The sequence below is a fragment of the Erithacus rubecula genome (genome assembly GCF_903797595.1).
Source record: "Erithacus rubecula genome assembly, chromosome: 6".
NCBI lineage: Eukaryota > Metazoa > Chordata > Aves > Passeriformes > Muscicapidae > Erithacus > Erithacus rubecula.
The window spans coordinates 1,841,918-1,860,912 of record NC_136688.1 but is presented as its reverse complement, the minus strand read 5'-3'; the positions used below and the strand labels follow the sequence as shown (position 1 = coordinate 1,860,912).

The 18,995-nt window shown below is 45.8% G+C and overlaps 2 protein-coding genes across 4 annotated transcripts in view; one reads left to right on the top strand and one right to left on the bottom strand.

Annotated features, from left to right (window-relative positions):
* Nucleotides 1-13,744, bottom strand: part of TSPAN4 (tetraspanin 4) — a 401,000-nt gene extending 387,256 nt beyond the window's left edge. The window contains exon 1 of one of the 2 annotated variants that reach the window (XM_079308959.1): nucleotides 13,595-13,744. The gene's annotated coding sequence lies outside the window, so the exon portion shown is untranslated. The remainder of the gene's footprint in view (nucleotides 1-13,594) is intronic. The other variant, XM_079308960.1, reaches the window with a different exon arrangement.
* Nucleotides 13,745-13,852: 108 nt separating this feature from the next.
* Nucleotides 13,853-17,233, top strand: POLR2L (RNA polymerase II, I and III subunit L). Of its 2 annotated transcripts, none has more exons than XM_079308967.1 (3): nucleotides 13,853-13,984; nucleotides 14,150-14,257; nucleotides 16,778-17,233. In XM_079308967.1, exons 2-3 carry the CDS (start codon nucleotides 14,163-14,165, stop codon nucleotides 16,884-16,886), a joined length of 204 nt encoding a protein of 67 aa, XP_079165093.1. In that variant the 5' UTR covers nucleotides 13,853-13,984; nucleotides 14,150-14,162; the 3' UTR covers nucleotides 16,887-17,233. The 2 variants fall into 2 exon arrangements, with proteins under 2 accessions (XP_079165093.1, XP_079165094.1); XM_079308968.1 differs by having other exon boundaries at nucleotides 13,855-14,011.
* Nucleotides 17,234-18,995: the final 1,762 nt, after the last annotated feature.

Here is an 18,995-nt window from a genome sequence, read left to right as displayed (position 1 = left end):
ACTACACAGGGTCAACTAGACAAGATTAATATTATGCTCCCTTACTTTGCCTGTACAATTGTTAAATCTGAGTACCAATGCTCAGTTTGGATAAAAGTAAATGTACTCCCCAGAGAGACACAGAAATCTGTGTTTTAAGCTACTTTGTGGTTCCTTCTGGAAAACAGCAGGATAAGCTTTGCTTACAACCCATACCACATACACAAGAATAAATGCAACCTTCACCCAAACGCCAATTTCCAGCAAAGACAACTTTTGTTTTTACAGAGGACTGAAATGCAATTTTTGTAAGAAAACACTGCTTTTTGCAAATAGCAACAATATCATACTAAGGGAAAAGTAACAGGTCAAGGGCAAGAGCGGGTGACCTTACTGTGATCATTCCCTGGCAGAAATGCAGCAGCACTAGTAACCCAGAAATGCTATAGTGACTCACTTGTGTTCAATCAACTCAGATGCTCAGGGGTAACAACAAAGGCATCAAACAGGGCACGGGCCAGCCAAGCAGGTGCAATACAGCAGCACAACCTGGGCTCCAGCCACAGCTCCTTACACTGAATTGCTGGCTCCTCACATTGATAAAATAAACCCTCTTTTAGCAGAGGTTTGACCTACTCATGGACATTACTGAAATCCATAGGTGTTCTCAGAACACAAGCTGATCATGGCATAGCTATGACAAAGAAAACAGGACGGGGAGATTTTATGTTCCAATGTTCCTGGCCCTAAACACACAGGGAAGTGAGGGAAACATCTCCAGCAATGCAGGAAAACTCAGACAGAGCAGCTGTATAAACCTGAGAAAAGGGGGCAGGCAAGGCTGATCACTGAGAGCAGCATGACTAGCATGAAATGAGAGCACAAACAAGCCCAGGAGGGTTGAGGTCCTCTTGCAAGCAAAGGCAGCTAGCCCCTTTAAATCACACTCAGTATCTGCTCCTGTGCTCTGCTATTGAATTGGCAAAAATAAAATAAGAACAAACAGGCAGGGAAAAGAACTAGGCCAGCTGCAGCCCCCTTCTCTCAGTTGCTCCCAGCTCCAGCTTTCAGTATTTGCCTCTCTTCAGCCTTGCCCATGAGACCCACCCCCCCCTCCTCAGCTACCCCCCATAAAACTCAGATTTGAGGCACTTGTTCCACACCACTGTGCAGACAGACACTGACACTCACACACTCCACTTCATCAGTGACACATAAGCAACAAAAAATTAAGAGAGGCTCCTTCTCCCTTCCTCCTCCTGTGTCATTAAAGCATCAGTGTTTTCTCGGTGAAGCTTTTGAAGAGAAAACAGAAATGAAATTAAATGGGAAGGGTGTAAAAAGTGTCTGGTACAAAATACCATATGTGCAATGACTCTTCTCTGCCATGAGCTGCAAAAGTAAACAGCACCTTCTCTGGCAGGAGCAACAGGGCTGTCTTTTGTAATCAGGGGATGGAGGGAGAGGAAGGGGTCAGGAAAAACACACACTGCCCACTGTTCAGAGAAGAGCTCCTTTGAGCAGCTGTGAGTAAGAAGATTCAGAAGTGACAGCTTTGCTACCTCCCTGCCCAGCTGGCTCTCTGACCTGCCTGGAAGCAGTGTCCAAAACCACGGGAAAGGCTGGCTTGGCTTCGACACCACTGGCTGGGGGCTTATACACAGGATGACAGAATGCTGCTCTCCTCACAAGTCATGATGGGGCAATTTATTTTCATTGGCACGAGCAGAGGAGGAGAGCCAGTCTGATCCACCCTGCAGCAGCAGGACACTGTGAAAGGCAATTTTGCACATCTACCTCACACAGTCATAACACACTCATACACCTCACATGGTCATTACACATACCCTGTCCTTCCTGAACAAAACCCTTCAACAGAGACCTTTGCCTTCAGAAGATGAACCAAGGCATCTACAATCAGAATTTTCAACTTTCCATAGCCATCATCCATGTGCTGTTACACCAATGTAAAAGCCTGTTTTGACTGCCTTCATAGCTATCATCTACCCATTCTCTTACATTTCCACAGCATTCTGCCCTGTAAAGTCCCAGGAGAATTTTCCCACATTGACATAATTGTTGACATAATTTCCTCCTTGTTACACACCCTGTCCAGTCAACAGACTCATCCCAATCTATTGACCATTGCTGACAAATCAAGGCCAGACTAGTAAGCAACAACTTTCTGTGCTTCTGTAGCAATTCAAACTGTTCCACAGTAAATCTAGAAGTACCAGCAGTCACACTCTGCTCTCCTCACTGCACACAAGCATGCACTTGCACTCACAGGTACTAAACACCCACCAGGCTTTCTGCAATCTCACTGACTTCTTTGCTTCCCAGTCCCTCAGACTGGTGTCCACTCTGACCCTTAAGACTTGACACTCAGGCAGCTTGGCATATTTGATTTCAGAAAACCTTCTTTTTGTCAATTCTTCCAGCTTTCAGTGAGTCCCTTATACACCAGCTCTTCCAAACTGTGTCTCAGAAACAGGTCCTGTTTGCCACAATACCCATGCAGCCCACCAAATGCTTAGCTCTACAGTAGCACCATCATATGTAAATCCTCACATATGGCAAATCAAAACAAAAAGCTCCAAACAAAAATTAAAAATTAAAAAAAAAAAAAAAAAAAAAACAAAAAAACCTCCAAACAACTAAACAACTTAAATGACTGCTAAAACCATCAATATATCAGCTGCAATAACAGCACTTTGGAGAGGACATTTCTGGGATTTTTATTATTACTACTATCTTATCTGCAGAAGGCAAGCCAAGAAAACAGAGAAATAGATGGAACTAAGCCCTGCATCTGAGCAAGCTCTCTAGAAGCAAATACAGACACGTTTCAGGGCTGGCAGAACACTGTGCTGAAATTAAGTGGCGTGGGTTGTGACGGAAACACAATTTTTCAGATCTGGTAATGCATGCCAGTGAATAAAACTTCCATAGGCTGCACAGCAGCACCTAAATATTTGTCCTACTGCTGTTCATCCATAGCTGGCACACATTCAGAGACTACAAAGACAAAGCCAAACCAAAGCTCAGACTGACTTTTCTACCTCCAATTTGCATTGCACTTTTCCCTCCAGGGATCTTTCATGGCTTGGTTTGGATTCCATCCCAGCTCAGTCCCAAACAGAGAGATGTATCAAACAATTTCAACACACTGACACATTTCATTTTGAATTTAAGTATTTGAAATTACTTTGAATGCACATTCATGACATTTCAGTACTCTTCTGGATCACTTTTTAATCCATCCATTTCTCACCCCATGGGTAGAGTGTAGGGCAGTGGTCTAAACTAAAACCAGAAAGCTGCAGAAGGACAGAATGCAAGCTCTTTGGGTATAGTACTGCTCACCCATGGGAAATTAAAACTTGATCACTAGCTATTCAAAATCTGGTTGTACCAAATACTGTTCACCATGAGCAGGACACAGGCATGAGTCAGCAGCAAAACAAGACTCCATGAGGCAAATAAGGTAGTTCTGACTTTCACCCTTCCACTGAAGAGGCAGCTAAGGGGACAACTAACTACCAAATGCCTTGAGAATGCAGAGCAAACACGAAGGGTCAGAGCAACTCTGCAACTTAACCAAAAGCCTGCTGAAAGAACAAACTACATACCTAAAAGGAAATGCTATCAGCAGGGGTCATCAAACCCATTTTCCTCACTGTAACAAACAGCTTGGAGAGCAGTAAAGGACAGCTGGCTCACCCACAGCAGCACTTCCCTTCAGAATGACTCCCATGCACGGTCAGTGGGGCTTCCAGTGCCAAAAGCCAGAGTACCAAAGCAGTCTGACTTTGGATGTATGCCTGCTAGGACTGAAACCTGCAGAGGTAAACTGGATGCACAGAGAAAGAACTCCAGCAAGGGAAAGAAAAAAAGCCAGAAAACAATGCTTTATAAACCATAAATAACTTCCTTACAAAAAATATTGTGGGTTCTTACACTGGCTAAAACAATGGCCCAGAACTGGTTCTCCTTTCATAACACAGTACAAAAGAACCTGAAACCAATATTGTCTAGCAATGGCTCATCGTGTGTCCCATGAATTAAGGCCTTGGCAATAACCCAGCAGCCACAAGGCTTATGACAGCTTTCTCAGGAACTTATGAGACTTTGACTTCTTTCCAGTAAGGCCCTTAGGCTCCCAGAGGAATCCTCAAACAGCTTTTCAAGCCCTAGGAGTCAGACCAGTGACAGCAAAAAGAGGATACCCAGAAGGCACTGCAATGACAATCCCACAGCAGAGCAGGAATGCAGGCAAGCAATAAAACTGATGCTAAACAGATCCACAATAAACTGGCCCCAACTATAATTTGAACAGTAGGGCACTGCCAAAATGAAATGGTCATTTACTGACAGAGAAAGCAAAGAAACATAAAACCTCAATAGAGCAGTAAGAGATCACAGACAAATTTTAAAAAGCCTAACTCTGCATCTAGATGAAGAAAGCTTCTCTTCTACTTCTGAGCATAACTCTGTGTCCTCACCTCTAGCAGGGGACCAGGATGTTCTGGGCAGTTCTGGCTTTCTGCTATAAAGGCATTCTATTATCCACTCTCCAAGTAAGAAATTCTCTTGCGTGTGACAAAGAAGTCCTACTAGTCTTCCCAGAATCCCTTTCCTCCAGATGTCCTGATTCCGTGACAAAGGCAGAATGCCCAAACAACAGCAGCAGCTCAAGCAGAGCTGCTGCAGCACAGCTCCAGCCCACTACCACCACGACTGAAGTTAAGAATGCTGGAAATGGGGCACCACGCTGGCACTCCTCTACAGCAGCAATAGCTCTTCTGTGCTCCAAAGACTGTTCTTCGATCCATAAAGTAGCTGCACACGTGCTGGGGGAAAAGCCATTCTTTCACCCACATACCATTTTGTTTTGCAGAACAGAAAGAAAAATATATTTGTTCAGAAGTATTTTAAGAAGACCAATCATTTCTGCTTTAAACTGACCCCACACACTGAGGATGTTACTCAACAAAGAAGCAGAAAAGCACCTCTCCTTTGCAGAAAAGCAAATAGACCCAAACACACCTCTGGCCCCACTGCAGACAGGTGGCATCCTTTTGTGTAACACTGCCCATGGCTAAGATTCACTCACACTGCAGATAAACCCCTGCCCAACTCAGTTATTACTGAGCTAAACAGAATTTATACACACATTCATCTTCCAAGGCTTCTCAATACCAACAGAAAAAGCTATCTTTCACAGGATACAGGCACTTTCTTAATATTAAGCTTTTTTGCTTCTCTACTGAGAATGGCAAATGCGATAAATCAAGAAAAGAAGTAAAACATCTTGACAAGGTCATACAGGGAGCTTTTAGGAAAAAGACATGGCTGAGGGGACATTCCAGGGTAAAGAACCCATGTCCAAGCTCTCAGTATGCCACTCAGCAGGCCAGGTGGATACAAGGGTGAAATATGAAAAGGTGTCTTTGTTTTTGCCTATTTTGAAGAGACAAACATAATGAATCAAAATAATTTGGAGGCACCCAAAATACTCAGCCTATCCTAAAGGAGAGGGGGAAAGTGCACTACAGATAGTTTTGGGGAGAGCAGAGAAATATACAGTCAAGTACCCTTTTAGATCAGGCTGAATTAACTACAACCTCAATCTCACAGCTCTTTTTATTTAGGCCAAAAAATTAATGTAAAACCCCAACCAAAGCCAGCAGTCCCTGGGCACAGCTCAAGCTGCCTATTGTTCCAGCAGGACTTATCCATCAGCACAGACAACCCCCTCTGATCAGGTCGTGTGATTGAAGGCTGTACTTTATTATTCCCTCACACCAGGACCAAGCACAGCAGCAGCAGCAGCATCAGATCAGCCAGAGGAGCTGCTGCCCTTCAGAGCAGGCTCCTGAGTGAGGAGGGCTCCCTGATGTGCACAGGGTGATGTGGCTGCACACAGCGGGAGCGCCGGAGTGACCACAGCACCTGTGCCACCACTGGCTGAGCTCAAAGAGGCAACCCTAACCCAGCAAATTCACAAGTCAATTTGCTCTCATGCCCTGAATTTATTATAGCTTCTAGACTATTTAACCTGCTGATGTTAAACGTGCAGCATTTCCCAAACACTATACAAACGCCAAGGAGTGCTGAACTGCTGGGGAGAGGCGTGAGATGATGGAAACCTCAGTGAAAGCAAGCCCCCCATGGCTCGGTCCCAGCTCCATCCCTGTGCAGCCCTCAGGGCTTCTCTGCAGCAAGCTGAGACCCCCCTCAGTCCAGGGGCTACCACACCCCACAGCTTCCCAATGCTCTGCTACACCAGCACCACTGTGGCACGATTAAAACGCTAGAAATGGCTCTTGAATAAAAAGCAAATTCACCTGCAAGCAAAACAACTTCCAAATCCATATTCATAAAAAGTGTTTGAGGAATGTAGAGGCCTCTCTCCTCTACCCATTAAAAGGCAACAGTCCTTGGTCTTTTATATAAAACATGCCGCAATTTCTTTCTTTCCTGCAGCGCAGTCACTGTGCATGTGTCTACCACTGTATTACCTCAATATTTTTGCTCAAAAAAGCACTTCCCTAACAAAAAGGAATTCACTCGTACAAAGCAAACTGTATTACTTCTGCAAAATTTCATTTGAGAATCCAGAGCTGAAGTGCAGGACCCCTACGGTTCGCGGCTCTGCAGTGTGATGGCTCCAGCGTCCCTTGTGAGATGAAGCATGGCACCTTAATGCATGCTTAAGGTGAGAGAACAACCAGGCTGATGGGCTTCATCACCCTAAGGACACAAAGAGTGACATACTTAATCTGATGAGAGGCACTAAAGCAGCGCCTCTTAATATTTTATGAAACATTTGGCTGTTTTTAATTTTAAAAACAGCAGCTCAATAAACAAAGCAGTGGAGGATTCCCTGTGGATGGCACTATGATAGGTGCACAGCAGCCCACTCTGCTGAGTGATAACATCATACCCAATTCATCAAACCTGTCCTCCCCACATCCATGCTGGAAGGCCTGGGAAGTCTCAGGCTCTGCACACCACCAGGGACTTTTCCAGATATAGTTCTCTTTCACCAGAACACAATGCCTAGCAGAGGCAGCTTTGAAAAACTGTTTAAGACCAGCTTTCACCTAGCACCTTAATCTGGACACAACAGGCTGACATGCCCAAGCTGAAGAAGTTGCTTTAATCAGAAAAAATACATTTTCTTCCCTATTTGCCCATTCTGGAACAAGATTACAGACACAGACAGACATGAAACACAAAATGCAAGCATCCCACTTCATTACTACTGCACACTTCCTTTAAGTTTATCTGCTTCCTTAAGCAGCCACTACTGGCCACTGTCAATAGATAAGGTACTCAGTAAGATGGATTTGTGCTCCTAGTTACAGCAATCACTTTCTATTCCCACTTCCATGAAAGCTTGCAAGGTGCAAGACTGGCCAGAAGACAAATGGAAGTGTGAGCACCAAGTTTGAATACAGACATAAGCCTCCCCAAAAGGCCCAAAGGACAGCCTTCAGCAGAGCCTGCTCTTTAATCCTGTGCTCCAAATAAATCCATCACCACTTATGAGAACCTCTGAGATATGACTAAAAATAAGTTAGAACATCTGCCCCCCCTATTCCTTTTCACTGGAGTTCAGAAATTCATACATGCCCATGGCAAAGTACTACAGAGGGACAGCTTCCTACAGTGTCTTTGGAGATAAACCCTGGTGGGAGGGGGACTGTCTGTACACCCAGAGAAAAAGGTTCCAGCCAACAGCAGGAAGCATATCAGAGACAAAGCACATCTGTGAGCTCAGTAGGAATATGCAATCCTCCCACCATGAAAAAACACCTTGGGGCTTTTCCCTTCAAGCATTAATAAGTGACAAGCCCTGCCCTCACCCCAACTGCATAGTCCATTCTTCACTCTGGGGGAAAAAAAAGATTCTGCAGAAATTAAAAGCAATATCCCAAGAAAGGGGATTATTTTGTCATCTGAGGACACTTACATGGAACAGTAGAGCTGATGGGCAGTCTTGTGATCTTTCTGATTAAAATGCTGCCTCAGGATATTACTGTCCCACTCCAACATGAAACAGTCAATTAGGCTGTGATATATTCATGTAATAAAGACTATTTCTTATAAAATATGTCAATCCAAGACTGGCAATACTTTTGCCTTGAAGTCACCTTACTAAGAAGAAACATGACAGATAAATCCAGTCTTAAAGTAGTTAAACACTGGCATCTGAGGAAGCAGAAAAGTAGGGAGTAGACAGGTCTATTTTTCAATCCCATCACAGTGCTTCAAAAAAAAAAAAAAAAAAAAAAAAAAAAGGAGGGGGCAGGAGGGCTTAATTTCCATGAAGAGCCATCTTATCCTTTTATTATTAATTTTATATACACGTGCATACACACAAGTACACTCACCTTTCACCTACAGCAACCTCTACAGGTACAAGAGCATATTAAACTGAACAGCACAAAAATCTGTTCATGGCCTCAGACACAATGGTGTCAGATGACCATACTGATGACTCTCAGACCACTCTCTTACACCACATTAAAAAAAGTCATTAATGAAACAAAAACTGTCTTTGTGGAGCATCCACCCCTTGCCAGAACACCACCTGAGCTCTCACTTGTAAGCATAGCTGGGATCATGGATTGGCCAGCTATGCTTCTCCATAGCCATGTCCTGCCTCCAAGGGCACAGATGAAGAGCTCTTGAACATGAGAGCTGCAAGACTTACTCTATAAGTATTAGAAAGTTACAGAATTCCACCACTGCTCATCATCTCCCAGTTTGTTGGCAGGAGCAATCTCTAAACACGCCACAGAGATCCTCAAAGATCTCTATGATTAGTTAGATGCCAAGAGTCCTGAGCAGAGAGCACTATCCCAGCATCCTAACTCCTGTCCAGTGAAGCAGACCAAAATCTCTGCCCAACAAAAATAAGAACATCTCTGCCCCCTTCTCAAGTAATAGGTAGCAATCTTTATACCTAACGCTAGAACATCTTAAATCATTTTATGGGAAAACATTTGCATTTTTGAATGCATCTTCAGGACTTCCTCACATACTCTATTTAGCAGAGACATCTGTTACTCAATATATATATATATATATATATATATATTTCATCTAAATCCCACCCTCTGAATCCTTTCCATCAGTTGTCACTAATGAAGCTTTGTGTGCAAAACCAAGTGCATTCTGCCCCCATTAGGAAGCCAATTACAGCAGGAAAAACAAGCAATTAACAAGGTGCAAAATAAACATCTTGCCACCTGCCTTTTAATAGCAACCCCACTTCAAACAAGTCACACTCTCAGCACAGCTTACAGAATTGGCAACTGATATTATATATGTATTTATGCAGCAGCTGTTCTTCATTGCAACAAATATTACAGGCTTACCAGATAAGGTCAGCATATTTAAAAAAACATATAGCAAGTATTAAAACCTGCTTTGAGGCCCTGAATGCTGCTTTTAATGAAATCAGCAGCATCAGGCTTGTGTGGTATTACAGTAGAGCTGCAGTCACATCCCCAGCTTAGAGAGATTTCTCCTCATTTCTCCTTGCTTAGCAGCTTCGGTATTTGTTTCGCTAAATCCAGGGGCCTGAGCAGCTCTCACAGTGTGTGGGGTAACCAACAATACAAAACTCTACAGCAGAGAAGCCTTTCCTGCTTCCATCATCCCTGCCTCTCCCTGGCCTTCTCCACCTCCCTACCATCACATCACTGCACCAGATTACACTGTAGAGCTGGGGGAAGAAAGTCACTCACGAAAAAAATACAAAATGAATGAAAAAAATCAAAGGGAAAATAAATCTTCATTCTGTCTCACTCTGCTCCTTAAGCCTTCGTGCTTTAGAGGAGAAAGGAGGACTTCCAAAGACACCCTAGCTAGCTCCAGAGGGAGCCACTTTCCTTAACCTTTTGTAGAACAGGATGAATGACACACTTCTTAGTAGTTAACCAGGACCAGAGAAAGCCCCAGAGTAGGTTTGCAGGATTTAACAAACTTGGAGTAGAAAATGTGCCTGAAAAAATAACAGCCAAGCTTCATCCTGCATGTTTGTTTGTATCTTTCCCTCTTGCTCTGACTCTCTACTGCTACACAAATTATTTATATACATTAAACTTTCCATGTCACATTTCAGTTCCTGACTAATGTCCTGTTTAACCACTCATTTCACAATTCAGTCTCTTCCTCTTAGGATTCTTCCCTCTCTGGCCTCGTTGGGATCTGAGGAGTAAAACCCTGAACATGGTACTTCTGCCATCATACACAGGATTCATAGTGTTAGTTGGAGATGGAGAGAAAATTGTTAACATTCTTTCTCTAAACGACCACAGGGAGCAACAGAGAAGAGAGCTTTTAACTCCAAGCAGGGCCAACAGGGCTACCCACAGCTTTATAGAAGTCTGCATCATGATCAATAGTACTAAAACAATCCCTCACTGAAAAGTTCTCCTAAAAAGTCCTATATTTAAATAACAATTCACTACCCTTGAATACAACTGGCAAGTCTTAGAAGACCCACATATTCAGTTCTCGTCATTATCTACATGTACACAGAATAAGCAAAGTCAGAAGAAGGGGAATAACAACAGGGAGGTGAAAAGTGGTTAAAGGTCAAAATTTTCCAGATTCTTGAGGGTGCACACCTAAACATGACCTACTGCAGCCAACAAAGTAAAAAACAGCTTTTAGCTACCAGTTTCTCACACTACCAGTGCAAGTGCAGAGATCTCACCAGTCTTTCCTCCAGCCCTAATTACAGAAACAAGGTCAGAAAATACACAATCTGCCAGCATGAGCTGCAGGAGGTCATATGGCCACTCTAGCTATAGAAGTATTTTAGGAGTAGTTCAGTCAGTCAGGTCACTTAACTGACTTCATTTCTGTTTGTTTTTTAAACAAGCAGCAATATTTTCCCTTGCATTTTGTGCATGGGAGAACAGGAAGCAGGGTCTACTCCTTAACCACCAGCATAGGATTTCAGTACACATCACTAACAATGCCATGGAGCAGTGATGCCTAGCTGCATTTTATAGATCTAAATCCACCAAAAAATGCCAAGAAGGAGCCTCATCCCAAAAGTGACAGTGGGTCAGAACACTGCCAGCTTTCAGAAGTTGTTCAGATCACAGGAAGAAGGCGGGTGCATTATCTGCACTGCCTCACAACAAATCCACACGTGACAGAAGCTCCAGCTGCACATCAAGAAAGCAGCCCACAGTTCTCAAGCTTTCTTCAACTCAATTAATTCTAGGGCAGTCTCTTCTCCTTAATGCTGATGAGGGCTCCAATGGGTTTTCTGACCAGCAGGCTGCCTGAAGACCCAAAGAATCAGCAGTTTGAGGACTGCTGCTTATTGAAGGTGGCAAGAGACCAGAAATGTGGTAAGAACTTACTGTGAGAAAGAGTTACACTTACAGTTCTAAGAACTGCGACTTCTATTCTCACAATTCTTCTTCAAAGGATACTGAAAGAGACCAAACCCTTGAATTCTTTCTGCCCTCTCCAAAATGAGGGTTGAAGAGATCAAATTTCACTAAACACTAACAGCTGAGTGTCATCAGTACCCAGCTCACCTGAAGAGTGGAAATGCTACAAACGGCTCAAGCTGCAGTCCTCCTAATCAACGTGAGCTACAGCCCATAAAACACTGACTAATTCCCAAATAGTCACATGTGTGCACATTTCCCCACAGCTCTTCTAAACAGGCTTCTGCAGTTTGGCAAATGGTCAGATTAAGCAGAGGATATATGAAGTTAAGCAGAGAATGTTTTCTGTATGTAGCAGTCTCTCCAGGTTGTAGTTTATAAAAATCTTTACAATTCCTAGGATCAAAGCAGCTACAGCCATGAAAGACCTGTTAACTCATGAGGTCCATCTCCCAGCCAAAGCAAGTAACCCAGAAAAGACATGACAAAGTTAAACTAATGGTGTGAGAACAAGCTGATTACATCTTTCTTCGAAAAAAAAGATGCTATGCAAAATCAGATATGTGAACTAGGTCCAAAAGTTAAAGTTCAGTTTTGTTTTTAAGAAATAAGCAAGCACATTTCTACAAGGCAGCTATAAAATGCTAACCTGTGTCTAATGATGAGGCTTAGCTATGAAGCCCAGCTCCAGCCCCTCTCTCACTCTCCATTGCAAATTTCCATCTCCAAACACAAATGCCTTTTACCACACAGTTCAGTAAGAAAATTACTTTGGAGCCCTGGTGCTGAAAATGCATCTAAGCACAATCTTCAAATTCTCAACTCCCCACCCCCTCCAGCTCCCAAAAAAAAGAAAAGAAATCAAAGGATAAAGAGTAAAGACACAGTTTGGCTCCCGCTGGCCTACAATAACAATAATGATCATAATCTACAGATCGCAGGAGGTTCGTCTACCCTCCATGCCAAGTCAATTCGCTCCATTCACAACTGCGCATAATTATTCCTGGGACTGCAAAATTACTGTCTTTTCTCTAGCAATAGAATTGTAAAAATGCTTTCGACCTCAAGCCCTTATTTATTAAAACAAAACTATTTGCTCTTTTACGGTTCATGTTAGGTCTGGCATTTCTGTGCAGAGGGTCAATAATCCAGTCGTTCAAAAAATAGTCACAAAAGACGTATTAACATAAGCTGTGCATTAAGACACAATTATTTATATGCCTGACAGTAATGGCTCTGCGCTGCGCACTGTATCAACTCGCAGATACTTTAGCAGCAAAATAACAACACTTTGGGAGAATTTCTGCTCTCTCAAGGACAATTAGCATAACGCTAACGCTGAAACGGGAGAGTAATAAGGACTGACAGAGTAATGCTTCATCCCAGAGTCTCCAGAACAGCGGTGCCTGTACCCAAAGTTTGTGCCCATCACAGCACGCTTCCCTCTGCTAAATGCACGCAGCCCGTGCCTAATGCTTCCCCAATCCTTAGATTGATGCAATACGAGTAAAGCGGTTCCAAGGTGCATTATCCTCTGCCACCGGAGCTCCGGGGCGCGGGTGCCCGGCGGGACCGGGCGCGCTGCCGCAGGCGGACCGCGCTGTCCCCGGGGCGGGAGCGGCCCCGGCCCCGCCGAAAGGCTGCCCCGGCCGCGGGCACCGCCGCGGGGGCAGCGGCAGCTGCGGGGGCTCAGCGCGCACAGGGCACGGCTCGGCGGAGCGGCTCCGCCGCGAACGGGACCGGCCCCGGAGTTTGGAAACTCTCGGCTAACCCGCAGCGCCCGCAGCTCGGCCGGGGCTCGGGGGCGAGTGTCACCAGAGACACGGCGCCCGTCCGGGCTGTGCGGAGCCGCGAACAGCCCCGCAGCGCCGGGCGCGGGCTGCGCCGCCGCCTCCCGCCCGAGGGAGCCGCGCACCGCGGCCGAACAGCCCGAGCGAGCCGCGATGCTGCCCCGGCAGGGGCGCGACGCGGTGACAGCGGCGGGTCCCACCGCCCCCCGCTCCCTGCCCCGGGGAGCGAAGGACACGCCGTGCCGGCGGCCGTGCCCGCGGCGCGGCGATGCGCGGGGCTGCCCCGGCTCATCCCTCTGCGCTGCCCGCCGGGATGCCCACCCTCACCGCTCCGCCGGACCGGGCGGGCGGCTGCCGCGCCGCAGCCACCAGTTGCGCTTCCCGCTGCGGTACCTCGGGCAGGACGGGATGAGAAGTCCGCTCAGCCGGCGAAGCCCTCTCGCAATGCAACAAGTGCCCGCCCGGGCGCGGCGGGAGGAGGCGGCGCGGGGGCGGTCGCGGTGCCGCCGCTCAGCGCTCGGGGCGCCCCGGCTGCCACTCACCGCGCCGCGCGCCCAGCGCCGCCGCGGGCCCGCCCCCCCGCGCGCCAGCGAGCGAGCGCGCGCGCTCTCTTGGGCCGCCGGGGACGCCGTACCGCGGGCCGCTACCATCAAGTAACGCGGGGGGATTAGGGCCGCTCGCCCCGCCCGCCCGCCGTGTCGGGGCGGCCGGCGGGGGCGCGGTTTCCCCCGGGCGGGCGCGGTGGTGGCGGCCGGCGGCCATCGTTAGCGGAGGAGCCGCGCGGTGGGAGCCGCTCGCGGGGCCGCGGAGGTGCCGGGCGGGAGCGGGGCCGGGCCGGGCGGTCGCCGCCAAGGAGCCCTAAGGGAGCGGCTGCCGCACCCCACAGCCGCCGCCGGGCCGTGTCCGCTCGCCTGGCGGGGCTCTGAGGCCGTGTCGGTGTCGTTGCAGGCACAGCGCAGAAATGATCATCCCGGTCAGGTGCTTCACGTGCGGCAAGATAGTGGGCAACAAGTGGGAAGCCTACCTTGGCCTGCTGCAGGCGGAGTACACGGAAGGGTGGGTTCTGTCTCTGTGTTCTTTACTCCCAGAGCTGCCGGCTTGGAAGGGAACTCTGGAGATCGGCTCGTCCAGGGCCAGAGGCACAAGTGAAGGGTCATGAAAGACATGGGAGAGGCTAAAAACCACCGGAGCATTCTGAGATCCTTTCACCAAAGGGTAGAAATTGTAATAGGCAACAAAGTACTTGTTTTCCCATTGAATCTTTCCGGGCAGCAGTAAGGAAGTTGCCAAGCCGTGTACCCAAAACATTCTCAAATGTGTAACTCTGTACACATTTGCTTGTTTCTTCGCTTCCCCTTCCATATATTCAGCTTTGACACCAACGTGATCAGTTTCTTAAAGGGAGAGAAGGAAAAAAAGTTACCAGTGTAAGAAGTGTTTAGCGTTTTGCGGTTTTTGGTTTTGGTTTTTTTTTTTTTTTTTGTAAGCATTTTAACCCAGGGTTTCTAACCTTATTTTTAAGTACTGTTTTGCTGGAGAACGGAGGAGTTTTAATTGTTTTAGATACCCCAACGACAGTGCTAACAACTCTGTGTTACCTTTGCATAGCCGGAGTTTCTGCTAAGAGTTAAAGGAGAGTGTAACTATGGTGATGCTGCCTCAAAAGCTTTGAGAAGAAAACTTGAGAAATACTTATATTTTCATCAAGTTTAAGTATGAAACAAAAAAAGAATCCGTGGATGTTTGCAATTCAGAGGAGGGAAAAAAAGTCAGAAATTTAAGCGATGTTGAAGTAGAAAGTAGATTTTAAGTAGAAAGAAAATAATTTCGTTTGCATTCAAGTGGTTGGGGATCCTAATAGTTTTTGCAGGTGATTTTATTTCATATATGGAGTTAAAAGCATTATAATACCATGGGTTGGTTTTTTCACTCACATTGCAGTTTGCCAGGACTTTTCTGATAGTGCTTCTGACTTACATTCTGGCATTACATTTTAATATTTTCCCCATCTGCCTTATTCCTCTGATTTTGTGTTGTCATTGAGAAATGCTCACTTGAAAATAATTGCTGTGGCCACTGCTTTGATTCTGGGGTGCTTGTTCAAACTAATATAATTATGGTGTTAGAAGAAGTAGAGTTTACAGATATCAAACAGCTAAAATCTTACAATGCAGTACTGGAATCACTGGATGAACAAAATGGAAAAACTTGTCTAAAATGAATCAGTATTCAAAAAGACACCCACACCTTTCTGTTTGTCCCTTAAAAGTGTTCTTTTTCTACAATCTTCAGAAGCTAGATGAAAAGGCAAATACAAAAAAGTTGTCTTAAAGTATATAGTATGACTTTGAAAATTGTGATTAATGTTGGTATTTTGCATGTTTGATAACTGCATGTGAGAGTTCAGAACTCTCCAGATAACTCTTAAAATTTACCTATCGACAGAAATCAGATGCTTTTGTTCTTAAGTGTTTCAGAAAACTGACACATCGTGTGATGTTATTTATAAACATTCTTTAAAATGCCCCACAGTACTCTTATACTTCTGTAAAACAAGTTTTGCAGGTGCTGTCCTAGAATGAGCAGCCCTGCTGCACTATCAACAGTGACATCAGAGAAGCTGCTGGAAGTTGGCCCCTGCAGGATGACTGTGCTGCTTGAAGCCAAACCACCTTTTACCATGGTCCAGCTTAGTCGGAGCCTTGCTTTCAGTCATTTGTATTTTAGAAAAGCATCCAGTGGCTTATTCCTACAGGAGAATTCATTAAGTTTGTTTTGAGGAAACGTTTTCTTGCACTGCATTATATCAGTTTAAAGACCTGAGATCTGTCATGTCTCGTGAGTGCCCCATTCTGAAGGAGTATCAGGCTGGCTTTATGGTTCATGGGTTGGAGCTAAAGGTCTTGGTACTATCATGATCTTTAAGAGGTCTGATAGCCACAGCCATGGAAGACACATGCAGTGGTTTAGGCTAGGATGACTCAACATCTTCTACCCAAACATAAGAATCTGGAGCAGTCACTCTGAAGGAATTCAGTGCAAAGACTGTGAAACACTGATTTCTGACCAGTCTGCACATACTTACTTGTATAAATGTGAGGGGCAGGTTGTATAACTGAGTGCCTCTCTAATGGGAATTGGAAAGGGTTGTAGCCATCCTCAGAATTAGCATCCCTGTGTGGGGGAGGTTGTATTCCAAGTTATTTTAGTTTCTGTGTATCTCACCTTTTTAGCGTGGCTCAGATCTTAAATTTATCTTGTGAAATAGGCAAGAACCATCCTCAAGTTTACAGAAACATGTTAAAACAGTGCCCTCTGCAAGCTGTGGCAGCTGGGGACCCTTCTCAGCAGCAGATCCTGTGCTCTGGCCGGCTGGAGAATGGGCAAACACATCCGGCACCACTAAGTGGGAAAGGGCATTAACAGCACATGCTGAATTTCTGTCTATCTTTGAACTGCAAACAAATTTTGCTCCATGACTGAGCTCAAAGTAATCAGTGTGTTGCTTAGGAAACGCTTCCAAGTGGTTCTGACTCACTTCATCCGTTATGTTTTTTAATTGTTGTTCGTTAATAGAGATGCCCTGGATGCCCTTGGCTTGAAGAGATACTGCTGCCGCAGAATGCTCCTCGCCCATGTGGATCTGATTGAGAAGCTTTTGAATTACGCACCCCTGGAGAAATGAGATGGAAGCAGCACTGTGCTGCAAGCCATGTGGAACGTATCTCTAATTTAAACTTGAAACTGGACTTCAGGCAGTAAAGGATGAAAGCCAACTGTAGTGCAACCATCAAGAGATGTTTATCTTCTGGATAAAATACTGCCCCAAGCCACTAACCTCTTTCAAGGAAACAAAGGAATGATGAAGTCCACTTAACCAAGATTTAGAGATTAAAAGTTTGGATGCTTCTTCTTAAATCTGTGTTTGAACTACTTCTAGATTCTTCTGCCAGTAAAACCAAATGCTTTTTCATGTAGAAAAGCTATTATATTTCTTTAAAATGTTGAAATAAAGGAGGTTTTTCCCTTGTAGCCTTCCTACAGTTTCTGGATAAAGTGTATGCTTGGGTCTTGCTGGTTACCTTAAGGTTTGAGGTACTGCTGAGTACCCAGTCCAGTGTCCTGCACTGTCCAGGCAAGGGTTAGAAAAACAGGACAGAACTGTGGTTCCTGTGACATGGAAGTGGGTAAGTTTGTGGGGCATTGCTCCAAAAATGCTGCTGGAGCCCACAGAGAACACTTCCCACCACAGTTAAAAAGTCAACTTGTGTTCTCTACCCCACCCCTTACCAAACACTGGGGCTGCTGTATCACAAAAACAGCGATTCAGATGGTGCAGTGCCTTCATTTAAGCAAAACATGTCTGAGTGTCTCCAGGGAGAGCACTGGATGTGAGAATTGAGGCGTGCTGGTGTGAACAGGATCAAAGTGCTGCTGCTGCCAAGCACCTGCACCCCTCTGTGGCTGGTACAGACGCTTTCCACCACTCGTCATTTCAGGGACTGCACGTTGCGCTGCGCGTGTGCTGCGCTGCTGCCCAGCCCAACCGAGGGGATGAAACAGAGGGGGCAGCTGGAGCTGCCCTCAGCTGTGGCTGGGGAAGGTCACCCACACCCAGACTGGCACCAGCCCTGCCCCAGGGTCTCACCTTTCTCTTGCACAGCCAGCTTGTAAGTTGGATCGTGTTTTCACTCTGTTCTGTGACATGCAGAAGATGCATTGTTGCACATGGTGTGTGCACAGGCAGACACTCCCATCTTACCTGAAAATGAAGGAGGCCCATTCCTATACCTGCGTGGGTTTGGGATTCTGTGCAAATGTAGCATTAGTTCATCATTACAGCAGCACAGTAGAGAATAGGCTGGAAAATGTGATAATTCCTTAGGATGCAGTCTGTTGCTCCTTGGTGCAGTTAAACTTTTGGCACTCATGTATCAGCTGCAGGGTAAGAAGTATCTCTGTGGATTATTTTCTGTAGTATGAAGAAACCCTGGGTTTACAGAAATAGTAATTATTTAATGTGCTTACTGGGTCAAACTTGTACCCACAAAGCTTAAAACTAGATTGTCTCACAAAACAAGAGGCAGGACTGCTGCTTGCCTTTGGCTATCACCCCACCAATCTTTACACTTGAACTCGCTTTTCAATTTACTGCAAGGCAGCAGTAGATGTTTCTCATATTCAGCAATTCTTTATTGAAGACACCTTAAAACCTCTGCTTTACCCTAATGCAAAGCGAATTAAGGAATTAATTCTAGCATTTGTTTCATAGTTGGTTGGGTATCTTACGTTCTGCATGCCTGCTGTATTAGCGAGCTGAACGCACTTTATAAAAACAAACCAAAAACCGCCCCTCCCTTCTCTCTGAGGCTATTTTGTAACAGGGACACTTGTGGGCTGGAGGATGGCCTTTCCCAAGTGCGCTGAGCAGGATGCTGTTCCCTTCAGCGGGTGTGACAGCCCTGCGTGCCAGCCTGTTCGCAGATCCCCGGCGCCCCGCGCTCGCTCCCTGCGCCGCGCTGGGAGCGCAGCAGCCCAGACGGGAACGTCTGGCAGAGGCAGCCGTGCAGGAATGCCGTGCAGAAAGCTGCCCTGCATCACTGCCAAGGAACTGGATTAGACAAGCTGACAGGACTTGGGTTCTATCTGCAAAAGTAAATTTCTAATCTCGTTTTCTGCTTTAGAACAATATGTTTCTTTTCAAAGCGGGTGCCAGGTTGTCTGATGTGAAAAGTTATGGCTCCTAAATACTTAATAATTAAAATGCAATTTGCAAAAAACGCAGCAGGCCTCG